Below are 23,485 nucleotides of genomic sequence, written 5' to 3'. Positions count from 1 at the left end.
CACTGCTACTTTTTGCAAAACCACGCTCATCCAGGCGAAACCCTGTGTTTGTTTGGAGTCCTTTCATAGGATGCTCAATGTGGCCCAGGCCTAATGTTATATGTTATTTATACATGTAGCTAATTATCACTGCTTTGTCACTGCCAAATAATTGGTGCCATTAATATACAAAAATTAAATTACCTCATTATGGCTTCTTCAAGCAGCCAGAGTAGGGGACCAGCAAGGATTATAAAACTAGCAACCCCAGAAGGGTGCTCCAATTGATTGGCCACCAATAATTATCGGCTGATATTTGTTCTATGTTCTATGTCCCTATGAAGGTCGATCAGAAGAGGCAATCAGATTACCCAAACATGTGACACAATTTCTTTATGCTGGCTAAAATTACTTCACTAGTCTGGCGGTTCTGTAAAACTGTAATTCACACTGAACATTAAGTGTTATGCTGGTGATGTACTGCTAACATGACGTTCAACTGCGCGTCCCGTGTGCCACACACCACACTGAAAGCTTCTGATGGTGGCTGTGATTCGCCGTGATGGTATACACTACCACAGCACGACCGCGATTGTGATATTGCTTTTATGAAACAGTTCAACGAGCGTCATTTATTAGTTAACAGAAATAAGCGACAACAGATTTGTTTTTGTTTTTGTTTTTTTTTGCTCCGCCGACACAAATAGTTGCGCAACCGCTGAACGTGACAGCTGTTGCCTAGCAACACAAAAAAATTCCAGAAAACTAGCCTGCTACATTGTGTTAGTTAGGTCTACATGTTATGCGCAGGGCAGCTGCTGCCTAGTTGTGCGTTTTCAGTAAAATACGTTGTGTGTCTCTCTTGACTTGCGGTCTCATTACTGCGGTCTCCACTCACACTAACAGCCGCCTCCAGCTGCCTCACCCAGCTGAGGAAACTGTGGCTCCTGTCTTCAAGAGGACAGGTCAACCTTAGAGTCCCTGCCCGGGTGAGCGTCTGTCAAACATCCCCGTGAGGTTCAAAAGAGTCCTCCTCTCCGTGTCACGTCTTCGTAATGTAGTTGTACACAGTTTTGAAGTACCGCAGAGGTTAACAAGCTAGCTAAACTGAGGCAGCTAAGCTAAAAATAACGGCTCCAGGTACACAGTCACTCAACATGTCCACAGAAAAGCTCTCACAGCTTGTGGAAGAACATCGCTGCCGCCAATATAACCGAGCGTCCTGGGTTCGCCTAACTGGATAACTAATAAAACAATAAACGGGACGGAAGATGGTGTGACAGCTCCAACAGCAACCGCGGCCCTTTTTACCTTGACACCTCCTGAGCCGTCTGTTACACTACAGTCTACAGTAACACGGGAAAACCACCGACCGTTACTGTGGACCTTATTAACAATTTAGAACAGCGGTCAAGCGGAGTGATACATAAAGAGTTAAAAGTCCCAGTGATGTTACACTCAGTGCCGTTTAAACAGAGCGATCCGATGATCTTTGATCTCGCCGCCATACAGTCACGTGACTCATGGAGATGCGGATAGTTCCCGATGTGTCCTCGCTGTGAATAATCTCAAGCGGGACAGACAGCGGCGACGTTATTTTCAGCAATTTTCGGTCAATATTAACGCATCATATGCATCGATTACCTCGTTGCACTACAAGTATAGTCAATATATGATATCATTTTCATGGGGAGTGGCGGAGAGACAGCATTAATCATTTTTTCTTTATCTTTAAGTCACTGGTTGTACTGCACTCGTGCAATAACTGGACGAATCAAATTGCTTCGTCGGAACTAACTTGTATAAGTATGTCTATCAGCTCTTTATCATCTGCATTTCTTTAGGATTTGAGTTGTTTTGTCTGTGACTGGAAAGGCGGGGTTGATTAGATGAGACTAGGGGTAATTGCAACAATTTTTGGTTTTGATGTCATCACTCAAAAACCTCTTGAACTATTTGGATACATTTTTTGTAGATAACTTGTATCTTTGTTTTACTTGTTAACAGCCATTTGTTTTTACAAGCAATGTTAGTCACAATATTGATTGAAACACTAGATTGCATGTAACATCTGACCCTTTAGTCCAGGTGATATGTGAAAATACTGTGCATTTTTTCATGAAAATATGAAATTTGGTACACTTGTGCAGTTGGAGGCCCTGAACATTTTCAGAAATGGAGCAATCACAGAAATGCCTTGAGGCGGCCAGTTAAGTTCCCGCCATTAACAGATTATGTATTTTGCATCATGTCTCCTGAACCAAACATGCTTACACAGACTAAATGATTTTAACCCCAATGTTTTTATGGTCAAGGATTTCAATAATACCACACACATCATAAACTGTTCAAGTGAACAGTGAAAAGCACTTGAGATGACAACAAAGATGCAATCTCTAACAGACTGATTGTCTCATTGTAATCCTTGACCATCAAAACACATCAAACATTACTTATTTTTTTGTATTATCATGTTTGGTTTAGGAGATAGACTGCAAAATACATAATTTGCTTATAGGGTTTAGGGAGAATTTTACATTTATGTTAGTTATTTTTGACACATACTCCCATTAAAAATGATTTTAAGTCTTAATTATAGTGTTGAAAATAGCTAAATTAAAACTAACCCTTCGGTTTTAATTCCTTTAAAGGAAATTCTGATAATGATAATAATAATAATAATAATTCTGTAATACCTTGACACCTTGAAAACGCAGTATCTTCTGAGACGGTTAGTGTATAGTGGAAATCTCATACCACTACAATTGTGTTTGGTAGTAGCAGAAAGGGAAGTGGCTGTCATTGCCTCCAAGAGGCCTTTTTTTGATGACTCCATCTCCAAAAAATGTTCAGGAACCCAAAAGGGTACTAAGTTTTATGCTTTTATGAAAAAGTGAACATTTCACCTCAATCTTGGCACATATCACCTGGACAGGGGCGATTGTAACAGCATCTGGGGTACGGGAAGGCACCCCCACCATTCCTCTGAGCCAGCTGCAGCAGCACTCCCTGGCCCTCCAGGGGCAGCATGGTCAGGCCCTGGCCGCCGCCCTGCAGCCACAGCAGGGACAGCAGGCTGTCTTCCGCTTCCCTGCTGCTGTCTCCCTCACAGGTGACCTGCTCTGCCACGACTCTGCTTGCTTCATACTAATCACAGTAGACCATCATGAAGCTGCTGCTAATGCTAACTGTTCTGCTGTGACTAACAACTGTGCACCTAATGATTACTAACGCTAGTTGCACGACAACTTCTTCTGCCTCAGCTAATAGAACTGCAGATGCTTCTCCTGCCAGTGCTACCATATGTCAACAGTCACGATGACATATAGTAGCATCACTTTTGTATAAACCCCATCATCAGTTTTAGTTTGGCCTAAAATGCAAATATAACTGCATCTCCATGAGTGGCAATAGGCTCCTCTCGTGTTTGGTTGTCCCACTTTGTGCTCAGCAGCATTTTTTTTAAAAAAAAGAGAGATTGTGTTGTATTTTTGCTGCTCGCACTGTTGTGGATTCTGTTCCTGTTTGAAATGAGTTGTGTCCTCGAGAAAAGTGTTATTGTGCCACTACGCACTGCATTCGTAGGAGTTAGCAGGCGATTTGAGATAGATATGAAGCGCCATCTGCTGCCAGCCAGTGTGCTACCATATGGCACCCCCACTGCTGCAGTCCCCATACTGCAACTCCCGCTATTCACTGTGTGGGATGTTTGATGACTTACTGTAGTGGCTGTGTGCCCTCTGTGTGTCTCCAGGAGCAGGGGTTCCCCAGCAGCTCCAGGCTATCCAGGTTTACCCCAATACCCAGTCCACCTCCAACAGCGACAGCAGTCCTGACATCTCCCACACATCCACAAACTCCACTGGTAGGTCAAATCTGATCTGAAGGAAGACTCAGCTTTTATTTTTCGTTCTGCTTCTGTTTGGAATCAGCTGTGTCCTCAAAAAGTGTTATTGTGCCGCTACACACTGCATAAGCAGGAGTTAGCGGTTTAAATTTCAACAGTTATTAAGTGCCATCTGCTGGCCACCCAGTATACACAACTCCTGCCCTCAGTGTGACACTTGCTTTCTCCCACTCCTCCTCCCTCCCCTGCTCTCTTTTCCAGCAACAGTGAGTCTCCCAGCAACCATCGTCACCTCGTCAGTGCCAACATCTGTCGCAGGTCACATGATGTACCCCAGCCCCCACACAGTGATGTACGCCTCCACGCCAGGGCTGGCTGACGGGGGGCTGGCCGTGCTCAACGCCTTCTCCCAGGGCACCTCGGCCATGCAGGTGTCCCATGCACAGGCCCAAGACACAGGTAGGCACACTGAACAACACAGGCTGAAAACACACGATTTACTGGGTGACAGATTTGGATGAATATGGGCATAATTTCTAATAAATATAAACTTAGTTCATCATTACTTTCTCCCCCAGGTGCTGTCCCTCAGGTGTTCCTCACAGCACCTCCAGGCACGGTGCAGATCCCCGTATCAGCGGTGCAGCTACACCCAGTACGGCAAGATCTACATTTTACAAGTGAAACTCTCATATTCCCTATGCAACCAGCATGCCACGTGACCTCACTAATGCATCCTAACAGAGCACTGGCACACGGAGGCCGCAGGGGTCGTCACCTGTTGCCTCTTTTTGTACGAATGATCAGCTGGCAGCTTGTTTTATCTTTGATTTTCAGCAAAATACACATGTAGATTTAACAAAACACCACTGTAGCAGTGCATGAGAATCAAAACCTGAATGTTTTTTCAAAATACTTCACCAAGTCCAGCCTTTAAATATCAATCAGTTTAAAATATATAGGCATTTTTATATATGCCGTTGTAAAAATCCTTTTAAATTCAATTTTTTTGGTGTGTTTTTTTTTAATACGCCCATTCTGAGTCTAAAGTACGAAGAATGATTGGGGCCATACTGAAAAAAAAAACCCTTAACATATTATCATTGTCATATTATGAGAATAAAGTTGTAATTTAGAGAAAAAAAGTCAGAATATTACAAGGATAAAGTTTTAAATCAATAAGAATAAAGTTATACTATTTTGAAAAAAAGTTGGAATAATACTAGAATGAAGTCATAATTGAATAAAAATAGTTCAAGAAAAAAATGGTAATATTATAAGAATAAAGATGTAATTTAATGAGAACTAGCTTTAACTATTTCAAGAATAAATTCCATAATTTTACCAGTATAAAGGTATAGTTTAATGAGAATAAAGTCATTCTATTTCAAGAAAAACTTGTATGATATTACTAGAATATTACGGAAAATGAAATTGTAATTTAACGAGTGAAGTTATACTATTTAAAGAAAAGTTGTGATATTACAAGAATAAAGATGTAATGTAATGAAAAGAAAGTCGTACGATTTCAAGATATAATATTAAATATAACAGGAAACATCAGCACTACGCCAGCCCATTATAAACAGCATGTAGTGTAGCAGGATTTCCATCTGTGCTGGGTGTTGTGTGATGACGTGCTATTGGCTGTCTGAAACTGTCGCCTGACGTAGCTGTGCTGTGTTCCAGATGGTGATTGGCCAGCAGTCGAGCGGCAGCAGCAGTAACCTGACGGAGCTCCAGGTGGTCAACCTTGACGCAGCACAGAACTCAAAGAGCGACTGACAGACGGCTGGAGCTGTTCAAGACGGCAGAACCAGGGACACACAGACAGACGGACTTTCTGACATCTCTATTTATTGATGCCTTCCTACAGAGTTTCACATTACACTTCTGAATGTGACTTTAAAGTACATACAGTATATAAACACACAATCAAGGGCATATGTGTGGCTGACCCTTATACAGTATGTTTTGGTATATAAATATATATATATATTCGCAAATGCATAGGAAATATATCACAACATCCATCATCGGAAGCTATTTTCTATGCCGTTAGATGGTGTTATTATTTTTTGTGTGTGAGTGTGTTTTTTTTGAAAATGTGTAATTACATGTACACACACACTGCGAGGTGCCACAGCTTCACACCAGCCAAAGAGACATTTGTTTGTCTGAATGTTCCAGTGTGAGCAACTTGTGCACAAGCGTGTGTGTCTGTGTGTGCGCGCATATCTGGGGTTTGTAAATTGGCGGGGTGACGCTTATTGACTTAAAAAAAGAGAGACATTTGGAAATGTACATAGTTCTTTTTTTTTTTTAATTGATAACTTGTATTTTTAGCCTGGTTTAGTTTGTGCGACGGCATGTAGTTGTTTTTTACGTAGTGGTTTTGTATGTACATGAAAATGATTTGCTTAAAGAAAATGAATTATTTACATGGATATGTAAATTAATTTATATACCATCATATGTTGATATACTGTCATGCTGTTGGGAGTTTTCACTACAGGATGGAGGAAGAACGCTGGATGTTTTATTTTTATTGTACATTTGTAGGATTGTCCCATAAACAGGATCAAGAAGCTGGGTCACATGTAAAACATACAATTATTTATGATTTAGTGTTAACATTTTTTTTTTTTTTAATTTTTTTTTACAGCTGATGGCAAGATCATTATCATAGTATAGCATCAATTTTGCATGGGAGTTTTCCTAATGAAGCCCTGATCTGGCACTTTCTTTGTGTGGAAACTTGACAATCTGATGGAAATGATTTTCATATATCTCAACTTTTAGTGGAATGCTATCTATACTTTCATCTGCGTTCGCACACAGAATACAAAGTGATATTTAAGCTTCAGTTTGTTCACTTGTTTTTAAATGCAACAGTTGACTTGATCCTTCTGAGAGTGCCAAACAGGTTTTCGTGACATCAGATAACTACATAAACCTTATTTTGTTTAAAAGGCGATCCATTGTAAACCTGTCGCTCTGATCTGCCTCCATTTGACTGCAAAGCTTCAATTATGTGATGCTAATACTGATTTGAGTCAGGGCATTGAACACAAACCTCTTGTATAACAAGACACTGCAGATTACTTAGCAATTCCACTTCAATAAGAGTGCTGGGGGATGATGTTTTAGTGTAGGCCAACGTGGAAGTTAGCGTCACACTGGTTCCTTCGTCAAAAGTCCATGGGATTTTTCCTTTGGATTTTGGAAATTGTAGAAAATAAGCTCTGGGGCAAACAAACGTTTATGATACTTCCATGTTTTGTTAAGCAATATAATCTTTGGGAATGAACACCACTTTTATGATATTTGAAGCGTAAATGCAATCACCAGAAGTAAAATGCTAACGTTAGGCTATAAATGAACTACACCACAGTAGCATTGCCGTCGCGAGACTGTGATGCAGTGTTTGGCATGATGATGGTTCTATAGTTTCATTTAGCCACTTGCTAAAAAAACATCTTTTTTGTTTTAGGACATGAAAGCTTCATAGTTCACAAGTGGGGAATTTATGGATATATTTTGTTTTCATAGAAAAAAAAGTGTAAGTCTCCTAAGCGTGTGTTAACAACAGACCTCATTTCAGACATAACCAAAACCACATTAAAAATAAACCCATAAACTTTGTGATGGGGGAACTGGGAGTGGTAAAATGCTAACTCATTTTCGAGTTTTGGGACTCATTCTCACACCAATTTAATACTCCACTTCGATACTGCAGTCAAAGCATTATTGTTTCCTTTTGTGGAAGCTCTTGGTGTTATTCAGTGCAGTCTCAACGCTGCAGTATTACAACAGTATGGATATTTTTGTACAACCAAGGATCTCTTATTTAGGAAAAGTAACTTCAGGTGCTTTAAAATGTTAATATACTCCTTTAACTACAACTGTAAAACCCTGGCTGACTGCAATCTCAGTGTGTACCTCAGCAATCATTAAGAATGAGTTATTAGACTGAGAGCCTTCTTTCTGCACCATAGTGCCTCTTTTCCATGGCTGATTTCTAAATCACTGCTAGGCGAGGGAAATGTAGGATTTACTTATTTCCAGACCACCTCACATGACTTTGGACTTTTCATACAATCCTGTGCTGTGCCCAGAGAGTGAGATTTTTTGACTCATTTCTACAGAATTAGGTGGATGACTGAGCATGCTGGCTCGAAGCCAAAGAGAATTTGACGGAGGATAAAGTACCCGTGCTGACTGCTGTTCAGTTCTCCACTGGTCATTTTCACGCTTGGTGTTCTCTGGTCTGTTCTTGTGCATGTCACATCATCCTGCAAGTTTGTTTTGCGTTGGCAATTTACAGGTTAAAGACAGTCCCCCATATCATCTGGTGGTTTTTTAAAAATATTTGAAAAAGGGGATTATTGAACAGAATTTGTGGTGTTCACCCTGTCATTGAAAGATATGGTTATTTTATGTATTTGTTTTGTTGTACAGACGTTTTGTAATAAAAAGATGAAACACAATCAACTGTTCCAAGAGCAACATCTTCTGCTGAAGAACTTTTTTTAATTGGGACGGAGGATGTTAAAGAAACCATATTTGTCCTGAATGAAACCTAACACATTGTATAACAGCAGTGTTGAAATGAAGACAAGCTGATTAGGAATAAATCAGCCAACGCCTCAGAGAACGAGACTGCATCACTTACAATTAACTCTGCAAGACATTGGGAGGCAGGAGGAGTGAGCATGCATCTTACCTTAATGTTTCAGTTATGCATTGCACAATCACGAAATCAAACTGGCCATGAGATATAAAGTATAATGAGACTCATCTCATTTCACACCAGAGGAAAGCAGCGATTAAAATAAAAGAACGTGATACAGTGATTGGTCGAAGCTAACAAAAGAAAACCAAACAGTTGGCATCAGATTTTTGACTACAGTGTCCTGTACATCTTCACAAACCAAATAAAGTCTATGGAGCACAAGAGATAGGCATAATAAGATCACAACAAACGGTAGTGAAGCAGAAATCCCGTTACACATCAATTCTAGGAGTCCTCAGAGATACACAGTGTGAAGTAAGGCATCATATCTCCCTGTCAGTGTCTTAAAACAACATAGTGCTGACAGCTAAGGAATCATCACAGATGGCCGGACCGCCTTTTTTTTCTCTCCCTCTTTCAACGATGAAAAATAATCTGTAAGCATGCATTTACACCAGGTAGTATATCTCTATTGCTATTGTACACATACAATATACAAATGTACAGAACAAGTTGGAAAGATAGTTGATTAAAAAATGTGCATGATTTGACAATTTAAAAAAAGTTTCCCATAAAATAGAAATGTTACTCCTGGTACATCCTAGATTTTTTTTTTTTGGTTTATGAAAACATTTGGAGAAAAACAAAAAGCTTTTTGTTGTGTATATTTACATTATGAACATATATGAAGAAAGACAATGTGCAAATCGGATTCCATGCAAGCAGTTGCATAATGTAGCTTAGGTGCTTGAGTGATGGGTTTAAAGTGGGACCAGACGAAAGAGAGAAGGGAAGAAAAAAAACAAGGCTCAAGGCTCATGGCGTCGATGGATGACTCCGCCCATTCTCCACAGTAATAATAAACCATTACACTCACACATGAACAAACCCATCGCCAAACACGCTCGATAATCATGGAAACATTCACACTGGGAATATAACACCAAAGTTACATTACGAAGCATCTTGATTTAGACTAATTCAAATATTATGTAATGAATCTCTGATCCTTGAGGTGATTAAGTCACAGACGCCCTCCCGAGATATCCAGGTAATGTATAACCAAACAACCTGTTCCAATAATACACAACACCTCGTCATTCAAGAACAGGATGGAAAGGTAACACTGCAAGTAAACGCAGCACCGCACATAAAGTCATGATAAGCTACTAAGGAATTTTTAGGATACTGTTAGCCAGTGCTGTCCAGACTGGGTCTTGAGATAAATTTAAGAGGTCACGAGATGAAAATCAATATGGGAGAATGATGTATTTTTGCTACAAAGACTTTTTCAGACTTTTCTCGAATCTTCGCTTCGTTTCCTGTGAATTAACTGGATAATTTCAAGTAAAGACAACAATCTCAGAAGTTCACAAATTGGTCTAACTGTTCAAAACTTGCAGACAAACTACCAAATAGTCATAGCTTTGTTTTAGGGATCAAAAGCCAAAAAAGGTCTGGAACCATTGCTGTAAACTACAATATGTCCTAAGTTAATAATGCATTTAAGACACCGGTCTATAAAATGAAGAGGTCTGCTTCTCTGTATCATAGAATTAACTATAATTATTGAGGATTAAATGATGTAAAAGAAAAAAACACAGTATCCCTTGGATAAAAATAAACACTGGTGTGTGAGAAATGCAACACTGGGTCTGGAGAACAAAATCTAATGTGGAATCAAATGTCTCTTTCTACCAATGCCAACTTGATATCTCCTAAAAGCATGATGAAATTTCACTAATGTAACAAGTGCAATGCAATGAGGTCCGTGTGCAAATTCACATCCTTTGCAAAAATTCACCATTTCACTGACAAAATGTGATGGATGGTGACGTCTTTGGGTGATGGTGACTACAGATGAGCTTAGAGAGCACAAGCACTTAGAAACTTAATACAAGGAAAACAAAAAGTAAATAGCATCTGCTTAGTCAGTCCTCACTTTTGACTGTTTTAAATTCATTAGATCTTAATATGACATTAGTTAAAAAAGGCAACCTGAAAGCAAACAAATAAATAATAGGACTTGGCATTTAAAATACGAGTGCAGTATCGTAAATACTACAGTTCAATATGTAACTACAGGGTACAACTAGGGGTTGACGGCTTTTTTTTTCTCTCTACAGCCTCTTGTCTTCAAACAGACAAAACATGACAAGTTCAGATAAAAGTGTTTCAAAAGGAAACAATCTTCTGTAACTGAAAGGTGCGATACCACACTAAGGCAATGACAAATGGGTGATAATGGGACAGAAAATAAATACACAAACATCTTTTTCTCCTTGACAGAGTAATTACAGAGCTATCATCTTTTGGCTGGTGAGGAAGAAAGATGGTATGTGAGGGGGCAGTGAGAGACAAATACAGAGGCTGAAAGAAGTCCAATGACCATCTCTCTGCACCTCCATCCTCCTCCTCTTTATTCCTCTGCTGGCTGGGCAGTGTCTGTGCTCTGACCTTCTCAAAAACAAGACCAAAGACTTTTAAAAGTGGAGCCCGAGAGGCCAGAAGAGGGGGAGTGATGAACCCGTCTGTGTGGGCTTTAACAGTCTTACAGGGATGAACAGTTAGTGGTAATGTTTTGCTGACCCTGTGACACCAGTGCCACCACACCCCAAAGGCCCAGTTAAATCCTGACCTGTCTGCCTGGCCCAGGCATGTGGATGAACAGTAGGGTGGTTACGGCGATGAAGAGGCGGCCGCGTGGTATTTGACGAAGGCAATGGCCGCCAGCTCTTTGCAGAACTCCTCCAGCACAATCACCCCCTCCAGCAGAGTCATGTGGTCGATGCTACAGTGAGAACAGAAGGAAGGTGAGAGGTGCACACTAAAGGTTAACCCAGAGATAAGAGATAAGAGCAGACAACGGAGTGGAAGTACGTACTTGATGCCCTCTGGCTCCAAACCTAATAATCTCTTCCTCACGAGCAGCAGTTTGGGTGTGAAGTCCGGGATGCGCTGAATCCTCAACATGAGATCTCCAACCACCTAACACAAAAACACGAAACAATTACCATACACAACAACACTGCTTCCATCTCTGGGTAAAGGTGCAACACTCTTAAATCATTACTACACTCAAGCTCCTTTTCCAACTCGACAAACTGGAGTTACTGCCTCTCAGATGCATGCCTCCGCGAACCAGTCAAGCTGCAGTCACAGCTAACTTCCACGTCTGTGAAAACATGGATGTTTCACACACATTTTCCCCCCAGACAGCACAGACGATCTATACAGTCAGCACCGTTTCAACCTGGACACCCAAGATTATCGTCACCATTTCAGTATCTGACCAAATGTCTCACCTTCTGTTTCTGAGTTATGATGCTGAGTAATGGCCAGAGAAGTGTTTTTTGCAAAACATTAAGATATCACAGTGAAGCTGACTTTTTGGATATAAAATGCCATCACGTCATCATTTCATCCTATCAGACAGTTGTGTGAAATGTCGTCATAATTAGTGTGCGAATTCTTGAGCCAAAAACATGGTTCGAGAGGTCACAGAGTACTTCGGTCACTTAATTCTAATCAGTTAGTTCTTAAGTCCAAGTGGACGCTTGTGTCAAATTTGAAATTCCCTCAAGGCCTTCTTAAGATATGGCATTCAAAAGAATGAGACAGATACAAGGTCACAGTGACCTGTGACCACCAAAATATAATCAGTTCATCTGTGACTCAGAGTGAAAGTTTGTGCAAAATTTGAAAAAAAATCCCATAAAGTGTTCTTGAGATGTTGTGTTAATGAGATTCAGACAGGCAAGGTCACAGTGACTTTGAGCGCCAAAACCGATTCAGTTCATCGTTGAGTTCAAGTGGACATTAGTGCCAAATTTAAAGAGATTTACTTATGTATTTCTTGAGATATCACACTCACAAGAATGGGACGGGCGGACAACACACACACAAAAAAAAACAAAAAACGCAATGCTTTCAGCCATATCTGTCACTTCCAGAACATTCTCTCTCACTGGCCTCCATGTGGGTTGCTACTGTTTACTAACATAGCTTTCAAGCTCATTCATGACGACAAAATGTAAGAAACTACCAAAAACAAAAACAAAAAAGAAAGGCATACTTGTCTTCTGGACCTGGCAATGAGAACTTATTTACGCTGGTTTTCCTGCATTTAAAAATCCTGCATAAATACACTAATTTGGGTTAAAAAAGGGTATTACTGTAGACATTACTGTAACTACCATAAACGAACAAGACCGTCAATAAGGACGTTAGCGTCTGCACCGGCTTTTACTCTGTGCGCTACTGGGATCGATTTCAATGAAAAGCAGTTGGAGTGATTCACAGAAGAAAAACAAATCTGTACAGAGGTGCAGTTCTTCCAGTAAGAAACAGGTCGAGCAGCAGCATGCCCCAAAGATTGTTGGAAAGTGAAACTCACACAGAAACTTGCACTATCAAAACCACTAGCAAGAGATAAAGAGCAACAACTGTGTTGAACACAATTATTTGCTACACTTAACATTTTGAAACACAATTTCAAACAGTTCAAGATACCTTTACAAAAAAACCACAAACAAAAACATCGATCAAGACAATTCTCAAAGCACCCAGTGATTGTAGCTGTGAGCACAGCAGTGTCTGCAATCAGTGATGGATAAGATAATCACTATAATCTGTCTTACCCTGACGATGACAGAGAACAGAGACCTGCAGCCAGGAGCCAGGTTGATATAAGGGTCCAGCAGGTACTCGTGTAAGTGGGGGTGTGGAAACATAGACAGCTTGGACAGCACGGCGGTCACCTGCAGGTTGACATCATACGGCTGGAAGACAGAGAGGACATCAGATATAAAACTACAGAGGACTGATGATGAGAGTAAACTCAAGATGTCCTGTGTGAAGAAGCTCTGCTATTGTATAAATAAATAACAATGCCACAATACTCAGAAGCTTCTAATGACAGACTCATCCATTAACACAGCACTCATTTGTAGATATGATTTCCTAAATGCTACGAGAAACCTGTGAGCTGCCAAAAAGTGCTTTTTACTTTTGAATCTCTGTTAGTCATCTTCATAATTCCCATCTAATGCCATTTGTCAAATGAGTTTATGGTGAGAGATCATTATTTATTTTTTTTTTATGTTTCAAAAAAATAAAAGACTTTGCATAATCAGCAGCTCATTTGCATCATCTCTCCATTTTTCTTTGCACTTTTCATTAGTGGGCCTCATTTTTGCTAAATCACAGTGAACAGTGTTTTCTTGCAGCACGGAATAACAACTTTTGGGTACATGGGAACATAAAATCTGAGCAGAAATGGTTTAGGCTGATCTGCTCATTCAAACACAAAACTAAGTAAATAAAAGTCAGGTTTTGTGAGAATCAATAACAGAAAAGAGGGTTCTTACTTGGTTTGACCTTACGTAACATTTTGTGCTGATTTGCATGCAAAAAAAGCTTAATATATTCATTGGAATATGGTTGTACATGTCTGGCTAGATTAAACAGTTTGAGACTCACTGCACAAAAACTTGCCCTGGAAACTTTCCATTTCAGATCATTTTGGAATAAATTAGGTCTATGTATTTCCATCAACTAAAAGGCAGTTTATGATTCAAGTGGTGCTCCATGAGCAACAGGCTACCTTTTATTTTTGCTCCATGGATTTGATTACAACCAAATCTGCTTCTCTGATTACCATCACTGTGGGTGTCTTGCTATCTAGACGAGTGGAGCTTTAACAATCCAACAGGTATTTCACAAAGATGAGATAAACATGACAACATCAAAGCATGCAGTTGTACTAAATGATGCCAGTGTAACAACAGCTGTTTGCTATATGGTGGATCAAACTGACCTGATCCAGGATGCGACCCATCCTGTCGAAGAGAACCTTGAGGAAGTGCCCCTCGAAGAATGGGCTGTCCAGGTTACACTTCTCAAAAGGCTTTGGATTGCCCCTCCAGTCCCACCGCTGACAGACCCCGCAATAGTCCCTGAACTGAGGAGGAAAATTCAACGACACTGAGTAATGACAGTTCCAGCACATTTTCACTGACAAAATTTAAAAACTTTATGACTTTTCAAAGACCAACAAAAAAATCCCATGACCATTCACAATGTTTTACAAACATTTCTCCATCTCAAAAACGTAGGACAATTTAAAAGCAGTAGTGGGGCATAGTTTGGGGTTCATGATCCTAAATGTTAAATTACACTGTCACATTATTATCTTTTATTTAAATAGATCAGATTACACCTCTATTCATGCATAATTCCAACAAGCTTTCATACATGGATAGAGACAGAAGGCAGGAGAAAATGAAGAAAGCTATGTGACGGAAAACAAAAAGTCATGCATCGATGCATCTTAGAGCTATTTTACAGCAGCAGCTACAGAAAATACATTTGCTGTTATGTTACATTACTTTGAAGAATATCAATGGAAGATTACTGTAATGATTTTCATCATTTGCTTGAATGTGTATCTCTGAGACCTAGTTTTATACTTTTTACATGGAATGTATTCTGTTTTCTCATGTCTTTTATGGTGAATCTGATCGCAAATTTTCACATTTGTGCAAAATAAACTTTTCGTAATTTTTCTTATAAAAAAAACAGCATGATTTTTCCAAAGCTTTCGAAGATTTTACTAATTTCATGACTTTTCCAGGCCCGGAAAACAAGAAGGTGAAACTCCATGACTTCTCCAGGTTTTCAGTGACCACGGGACCTTACGTATCTCTACTTGCAACAGTAACACTATCTATAGACTTCCCTCAGTAATGAGTTTAATGTTGAAATACCTGGAAAACACGCTTTAGACATACAGTGGAACTAGCCTTACCTGTCTGTGTGCATCTCTGAGGTAGGTGTCATAGCCCGTGCCTTCAACATGATAGGATGACTTCGCCTCATCAGGCACCAAACACAAGAAACTGCAGGCAATAGAATTTAATGGTTAAATTTTATATTGGAAAAAAGGACAAACATGCTGTTAATTTTATCATGAGCAGACTGTGTACCTGTTGACAATTTTATGGACCTCTGTCTTTCCGTCAGACTTTGAGTGGTCAGGACTCTGCGGTGGAGATGAGCTCAGCCAATCAGAACCAGACAGCCTGCTATCTGGAGAGAGATCATCACCAAACAGTGGATCCTCCTCAAGGTCTCTGTGGGGAGAACACGTGTTGATACGAGAACACGATCTGGTTCTGATCAGTGCATCATAACAAAAAGATGCTCCCTTTGATTTAGTTTTATGCATCTCTCGACATGATGCATAGCTCTGAGGAAAGACAGCCACTGGCTGTATAAATGAAAGCCATTTTAATTTCTACTCCCCATTCTGGTAGAAATTCAAAGAAATTCAAAGCCCACTTTGTCAGTATTCTTGTATGTAGTTAAACTGTGGAAATATGTGGTCTCATACAGAATGACAGCATGTTAGGGCGTTCTGATTTTGCACGCCACCTTCCACCCTCTCTGAGTTCTGTTGTGTAATGTGGGAACTTAATTAATCTCTACATAGATATTAAGTTTTATTACTTTTACTGTATCTTAGGTATATTTACTGTATTTATGTGGCTATGCAAATGTCACTGACATTCATCAACCCTTCTATGAATTCATTTCACACTCTAAGAACAATGTGATCATGTAAATCCACTATTACAGTGCTGCATTTGGTGACTTAACTTCTTTGCATGAAAACAGTTATGCCACTAACAGGAACATTTATAGAAACAATAGAGTCAATAATCAAACAAGCTATGGCACAATATGTACCAGTCTGCAAGGAGTTAACAAAGCATGTCTTGAAAAGATTCCCACCAACTGAAACATACAATAAGGCACAGCTGAGCTGAATTGGTGTCAAATGTGAGAAACACAGCTACTTGATGCATTCACTTTATTTTCATTGCTGTGTTTGTGTGTGTGCTGATGCTTTTCCAAGATTTTTAAAGGCAGCTCGTGGAGGTCTAAGGTCAAAGGCGGGTCCTTACACGGCATCATGGGGCTGCCCGTTCTCCAGGGGCTCCCGCTCCTCCTGTGGTTTGTTCTCCAAGTAGTTCCTCTCCTCCAGGCTACGCAGCACCAAGCTGTGGAGGATGTGCTGGTTGGGCTTCTGGATCAACTGCTCAAATAGCCGCAGTGTCATGATGCTGATCTGGGGATGCAGGAGGAAGAATAAGGCTTAGCTCCCAAAAAAAATAAACCAAACAGCAACATGCCAAGGATTTGCTCCCCGACAGAGATAGTAGGCAGTCGCTGTTTCAAACATCAAAGAGATGATTCATCTCTCTTTTGTGTGATGAAAACGTGTGCAACGGCTCTGTTAGATACTAATTAAAATTCATGTGCTTTTGGTTAATCATATGATTCACTAACTCAGAATCCTTGAAGGGCAGATGGCCATTTGTGCTTTTGAATATCAAATCAGTAAAAGAAATTATGGATACATGATTTTCATTTTGAAGACACATTAGAGGTCAAATAATAATAATAATAGAAAGAGTGAAATAAAAAGGCCAAAGGGGGTCTGAGCAGCCAGACCTGAATGATAATAAAGGAACATTCATTAGGTACATCCTGAATAATTATGTGATAAGAACCTCGTCTGACAGATGGTCGCAGTGCTCGATGAGTCGGTGTCTGAGTGGATTCTGAGCCATCGTGGCTGAAGTCTCTGGCTCTCTCTCCTCTCCCAGCAGGAAGTAAATCATCTCCTGCAGCAGAGCCTCTGATGTCACCTGCCGGATGATCCTGTTCAGCAGGGCTGTGGAGGTCAGGATGCCTACCTCGGACCTGTGTGCACCCACCCCCACACACACACAATGTGTTAACGAGCAGTCACGACACATGACATACTGACAAGAATTTCAATAAAGGATGACTGATTGATGATTCAAAGCAAGACCTACGTCTGCATAAGCTGTGGCTCCATAACAGACACAAAGAATCTCTCTCTCACTGCTTTTGCCATCACTGCAGCTGCTGACTGGAAAACAGCAAAGAAATACAAGAGTGAGCTTCAGCTTGCTGTGGCTTTCAGACACGAAAACAACTTCTTTTATTCTGTCAGTTCTGACTACAATATGACACATCAAAACACAGTGAGTCAACACTGGTTAAGGACCTTCTGAGCCTCTTTGATGAGCTGGTCGCAGTAATCTAACCAGGACAGGAAGGAGATGAGTGCCCTCTTCCCTGTGAACACAGCAGCGTCTTCCTTCAGGTTATACACGTCCAGACTAAAAGAGCGACAGAGAGAAACAGGGAACAAATATTAAATGTTTGATGAAGTTCTACCAAATTATTCACTAAAAATAGCATTTTACAGAGAATGCTATTTTAGGGCTACCTGCTAAGACAAATCAAATCAAAACCTCATACCGTCACCCAACTAAAATCTGTGAAAAATATGTTTTATAAGCCACTAAATACACAAAATGTGTTGTCTGTTTCTCGCATTTGCTTCGATCATGCTTTTGAAGCTGTAGCACCTAAAAATTTTGGAACGCTCTTCCTGCACCGTTGCGGTCTGCTGACTCTGTGGTTTCTTTCAAAAGTCTGCTAAAAACACACCTGTTTCAACTGGCGTTTGGGTAACTTTCATGCCCTTGCTCTGTATTTTGTTTTGTGATCTTTGTTGTGTATTTTTTATTAACTGTGCAAAATGGTTGTGCAGTTTTAACTACGAGGCTCTGGTAGTCACCTAATCTTCTGCGCCTTCTTTCTTGTGTTGTACATTGCCCTTGTGAAGTACTTTGTGGTCTATGTCTGTGAAAAGGGCTATATAAAGTTGTTTTATAAAGTAAATACTGGAAAGACATTTACCCCCAGTTGACTGACTCCACTGTCTCAATGTCCAAGGGGTCCATGGACTGTGGTAGGGCTTTATAGAAGGAGACCAGTCTGTCGGTCAGGAGCTCACAGAGCTCAGTGTTTTCAGTTAAACACTTGGCAGCTGCCGGCTCAGGTAAACTGACCAGCAGCATCAGGCCCTCACATGCCTTCACTACTATTCTGCCATCCTGGGGAGGGAAAATGGATACAAAATATTAATACAAATGTTCAATTCATTACAGTAAATCACCAAAATTTATTTGCATGGGATTACTTACAGGGCTCTTTGTGAGGTTAAGCAGCGAGGTGACAAGATTGTAATTGCTGCTGTTGTTATGGTTACTGGTTGGACTGGAGGTGGAGGCAGCAGCTGCAGCCTGAGGCTCCTCTGGGTGGTCAACCTGCTCCTCTGTTGGAGACTGACCAGTGTCTGGAGCCAACACATTCTCCTTCATCACCTCAGTCTCTTCCGGACTCTTTGCCTCAGGCCTCTTTGACTTGTTCTGCAAATAACATCACATAAAATATTACCTGAACTGTGAGCTTAAAAATCTTGCGAGGATCTGACTTTTGCTGGTAATATATACAGATTAATATTTATGAATGTACTGCTCAACTTTTTTCCTCCCTGGTGTCATAGTTACTCACCTCAAGGAAGAAGTTGACAAGGTACGGGTCCTGCTTCAGTTTGGCACAGACTATACAAAGGAACTGAATCTCTTCGTTTTCTGTCGGAGCAGCCAGCACCTCCCCGCACAGACGGATCAGTTTCTGACAGAGGAATGTCACAGCCACAGGGGACAAAAAAGTCATGAATAACTTACATAACCTCGGTTAACAGACCATTTTTAAAAAGGAATATCAAAAATACACTGAAATCCATATTGCATTACTTCTCACCTGTACAGGTCTGTGGACATTAATGTGTGGCAGGAGAGGTTGACGAATGTGTGCTAGCAGCTTTGTGTAGAAGGTAAGCACCTGCTGCTTCATCCCTGGAGGACACTGATGGGAAATCATACAAATAGAAAATGTTAGAATTTTATTTCGTACCAATATAAAAGTGTCTCCACCTTGCATGGATAAGTAGCTCACAGTGGCGATTAATTAAACCACCACTGCACGTTGTATTGTGTCTACCCTGCACCCCAACCTCCGTGGGCTCAACCTTGATTTCCACACGATTTCATCCAATATCACATAACATATGACTACCATATGGTGATATGTATGTTTTCCTGAAGGTATAATTCATGTAGTTACCAAAGCATGACTGCCTTACATCTGCCTTGCCCAAAGTGTAGAGAGTCTCCAGGATCTTATGATGTAGGAGATACTCCATGCAGGGTCCTGTCTCTCCAGACTCCCTCTCCCCTTCCTCCTGGGTCAGGATGTCCAGCATCTGTTCCAGGTGGGATGGGATGTTGGTGTCTGTGACTGGAGCTTTGTCATCTGATAGGGGAAAACACAGAAACATGTCAGAACCTCTGCATGTCTGTAAGATACCAACATAAGTGCCAAACCACTTCACTTTTTTTCACTGTCTGCTCACAGACAAAAACACAACTGTTAAAACTACATTGCTCTTGTGTGGCAATTTCTTTAATCCAGATGCAAAAAGCTGATTGTTCTGATATAATACAGTCCATTTTCTGATTTGCTAACATTTTGTGCATTTAAAAAAAGAGATAATATAATCAAATTTTGCTAGCACTACTTAATCTGTCTGGCTGTGTGAAAACTTTCCTAGATGGCTTAACAGTTAAATCCAATTACTGCTTTTACATGTAAATACATTTAATGTGAAGCAAATGCAGCAAGTGGTGAGTTACTAACAACAATGTGTTTACAAAACAGCAAATCCCAGTAAATGAAGGAAGCATGACATATTAGAACGGGGCTATCCCTTGACACTGCTTGTGATAGAATGACTTCTGACAAACAGTATTGTGCATGGGGGTGGGGGCAATGAAGATATGAAATATTTCAAATTTCAATAAGCTTTTCCCTTCTCCGTCAAATGACTATATACAGTGATTTCAAAACTGAAGCCCGCTCAGTTATAAGTGTGCCATAATAATAGTGTTATTATTTGGCCTAAGTATGCTATCCTCATTTGACACTAATTATGCACTGGGTCGCTAGTGTGGGTCAAGTAATTCAATAACAACGTTGGACATATATATGGTGATGAAATTAATAAAGCACACAATGCCAAAAACTTTGTTAAGTAACCAAGATAATTCACAACAACAGCTTTAATTAAAGCGATCAAATAAATCCTTAAATTAGTTATCATACAGACTGATGAAGGTCAAGCTGGTTCAAAGTGACCTAAGAATAATAGATCAAGTTCATTTAAATCACAAGTGAGTAAATTTCCCTGAAAACAAGCTAAGCTGCATAATACTCAAAGTACAGATAATCCCCCATCAGCTGTTCAAGGTTTTGTTAAATTGGCCTAAATGGGAGAACTGCTGCAAATAATCAGTCGTTTGTAGTTAAGAAAAAGATTAGGAGGCCCAAAGTATACACTGACAACGCGGCAGTAGTTCATGCGAAAGTTGGTTTTAAATGACAATGTTCAGCCGCCAAGTTCATCTTAGCTGCAACCTGGCACAATGCAAAGCGCATCAGTTCTACTCGTGCAGATCTCACAGGCAAACACAAGGGAAGCACTCATAGTCTGAGGCTGGTTTGCTCCACACAGAGTTGCTGAAGTCTGTTGCAAACTAAACCAGCAAGGCATTCCCAGCATACTACACAATTTGGTTTTTCCACTTAGTTTGGATTCGTATAACCACTACCATGGCACTGCCTGTCTTCACTTTATTTATAAAGTGGTGCTACATAAGCAGGTGATTATTTAGTTGATCATGAGAAAACTTCATAAATTAATTATTGTGGTTGAGAAAAAAAATTATGTGTTTGCAATTGCTTGATAAGGCTTTTCAAAAGCTGCCATTTGCAGGCTTTTTAATTAAACAGGTATGATGCAACACTTTTAGATCAAGTGAATTTTAATGTGCACTAATCATCTTTTAAAATGTGACATATTGACAATAATAAGTACAGTTACATGCTGTATGAACAAGCTTAGTTTCCTGCCATTGCACTCAAACTTTTAGTACAAAAGGTATCAACAAATTCGAAGGCAAGCTGCACAACATCTGGTTACATAATAACCATAACAGATGTCAACTTATTTCTTCAGATTTTTCTTACCAGAAGTCTCAATGTAATAATGTGTAATGGCCTTCCAGTGATAGACGAAGTCCTCCTGCAAAGGCAGCGACGGGGCAAGCTGAAAAGAAAAAGTAGCAACCATAAACATATTGCACGTTTACATGAGGTCAAGAGATAAACCACTAATTATCATAGCAACATGCTTACATGCCACAATCACTTTCAGCGTTCAAACAAAGAGCGATAGGGATGGTTTGTTCGAGGAAACTGTCTATTGACTTCAAACATACTCTAATGTCTTTGATCGATGTGTTGTGATTAAAGACGGGCCAGAAGTCGTCAGAACTGTTAAATAATTCGGGATTACACTTTCACTTTTGGGTGACATAAAGGTTTACATTGGTAATAGATCCTATTCTCGTACAAACCAGCAAGCTATATGGCAGAATATTGGGTTAACAAGCTAATATTATAATAAGTGATCACTTTTGTTCACCTGCAAAACGCCAATTATTTGAAACCCTTGACGTGAGGCAGCCTAAAAACAGTTCAGGCAGGTAAATACTGGTTTCTAGCTAGTTAATGCTAGCTGACTGGCTGGCTAACGTTAACATTTAGCCTTCAAACATGCCTGTGCGAGAAAACCCACAGACTAACCCTTTAATATTAACGCTGAAATGTTTGCGCAACATCAAACAAGGCTGTCCGGCCGTTTCGACACCACTCCTCGTGATATGACCCTGATGTTTGAAACCAGATAGCCAACGTTAGCTACGGCGGTACGTTAGCATTTTGGGACTAATATTAGCGGCTAACTAGCTCAGCTTGCCTAACTACCTTAAGCACAAAGGACTTGCTCAAAATAGGCAAATGACAACAGGGTAACGTGTTAGTAATATACAGCAGGCAAAGAAGCGCAACCACAGGTATACCATCGTTAACAAGAACAAACAAATTGACAGGACAAACACAAAACGCTAACATTAGCTTGGGCTAACTGGTTAGCTCGCTAGTTAGCAACCTAATGCTGACGTTATGATATGTGATGCCTGGTCGATCAAAGGCCCATTTAAACCAAAACAGACGGCACACAAAAGCAAGCCAGTGTAAAAATACATGCTCCGAGTACAAAAAACTCACCGCTTCCACAGCGTGCTGGAGAATGGACGTGAATTTAGAGAACATTTTGTTCTTCGACTGGACTAGTTTCTCCCGAGAAGACCTAGAGAATTCCTCTATCTTCTTCTTCCTGTTGCTACCGCCTCGATCCAGATTGGAGGTTTCATATACTGACCCTTGTAACGAAAGAATAAAGGTAAGCAATAAAATCGTAACACGTTGCTGGCCACGGGTCTTCGCAGGCCTGGCACAGCCACTGTAAACAAGACGTCTACAGACTCAAGTAACGTCTGCTCACTTTGGACACGGTGGCACTTCCTTCGCCAAAACGCAGCCGCTTTTCGCCAGCAGGGTGCGCGAGGACACAAGGCACCGGCTTATAATGACTGACAACGATCAATGCATACAAATGAAGACAGCAACCAATACATTCAATCAGAGAGGATGATCAATATTCTTGGAAACAACGACCACTAAGCCCACTTTAAAACTAAAAGCAAGTATGGGATTCCGATACACAAGCAATATATGTTAAAGTTTAGACCCCTGGGGTAAAAACTGTGGTTCGTTACAGTCACTCTGATGCCAAGAGAATTGTAGAAAACATAGATAAGTACCAGCACAAATGTGTTGTGTTATGTCAAAATATAAAATAGAAATTCAGTAAACATTAGAAATATTACCTCAAGTATGTAAATATAACTAGCACTAGTATGTGAATTGTGAATATATAAAAGTATATATATGTATAATGTGCTGAGTATGTTAAGTGTGTAGAAATATAAAATAAAGATACTGTAATAGTAAGA

At 40.2% G+C, this 23,485-nt stretch overlaps 3 protein-coding genes across 4 annotated transcripts in view; 2 read left to right on the top strand and 1 right to left on the bottom strand.

The window, feature by feature from the left end:
• Nucleotides 1-467: 467 nt before the first annotated feature.
• On the top strand, nucleotides 468-8,255 carry LOC121942876 (serum response factor-like). The gene is made up of 6 exons (XM_042486168.1): nucleotides 468-528; nucleotides 2,915-3,091; nucleotides 3,734-3,844; nucleotides 4,088-4,285; nucleotides 4,405-4,481; nucleotides 5,516-8,255. The coding sequence occupies exons 1-6, from the start codon at nucleotides 468-470 to the stop codon at nucleotides 5,609-5,611; spliced, it is 720 nt and encodes a 239-aa protein (XP_042342102.1). The 3' UTR covers nucleotides 5,612-8,255.
• Nucleotides 8,256-9,160: 905 nt separating this feature from the next.
• LOC121943119 (FHF complex subunit HOOK interacting protein 2A-like) lies at nucleotides 9,161-22,806 on the bottom strand. The gene is made up of 17 exons (XM_042486535.1): nucleotides 22,698-22,806; nucleotides 21,597-21,675; nucleotides 19,654-19,823; nucleotides 19,272-19,376; nucleotides 19,020-19,142; nucleotides 18,650-18,874; nucleotides 18,363-18,559; nucleotides 17,662-17,776; nucleotides 17,447-17,523; nucleotides 17,138-17,330; nucleotides 16,529-16,692; nucleotides 15,548-15,694; nucleotides 15,370-15,460; nucleotides 14,380-14,523; nucleotides 13,202-13,342; nucleotides 11,446-11,549; nucleotides 9,161-11,352 (listed from the first exon to the last, which is right to left on the bottom strand). The coding sequence occupies exons 1-17, from the start codon at nucleotides 22,740-22,742 to the stop codon at nucleotides 11,241-11,243; spliced, it is 2,232 nt and encodes a 743-aa protein (XP_042342469.1). The 5' UTR covers nucleotides 22,743-22,806; the 3' UTR covers nucleotides 9,161-11,240.
• The window catches only part of LOC121943118 (actin-binding LIM protein 1-like), a 54,877-nt gene continuing 54,191 nt past the window's right edge, over nucleotides 22,800-23,485 (top strand). Inside the window, exon 1 of one of the 2 annotated variants that reach the window (XM_042486530.1) lies at nucleotides 22,800-22,872. The gene's annotated coding sequence lies outside the window, so the exon portion shown is untranslated. The remainder of the gene's footprint in view (nucleotides 22,873-23,485) is intronic. The other variant, XM_042486529.1, reaches the window with a different exon arrangement.

The sequence above is a fragment of the Plectropomus leopardus genome, chromosome 5, assembly GCF_008729295.1.
Source record: "Plectropomus leopardus isolate mb chromosome 5, YSFRI_Pleo_2.0, whole genome shotgun sequence".
In the NCBI taxonomy this organism is placed as follows: domain Eukaryota; kingdom Metazoa; phylum Chordata; class Actinopteri; order Perciformes; family Serranidae; genus Plectropomus; species Plectropomus leopardus.
This window is presented reverse-complemented; position numbering and strand designations above follow the sequence as displayed.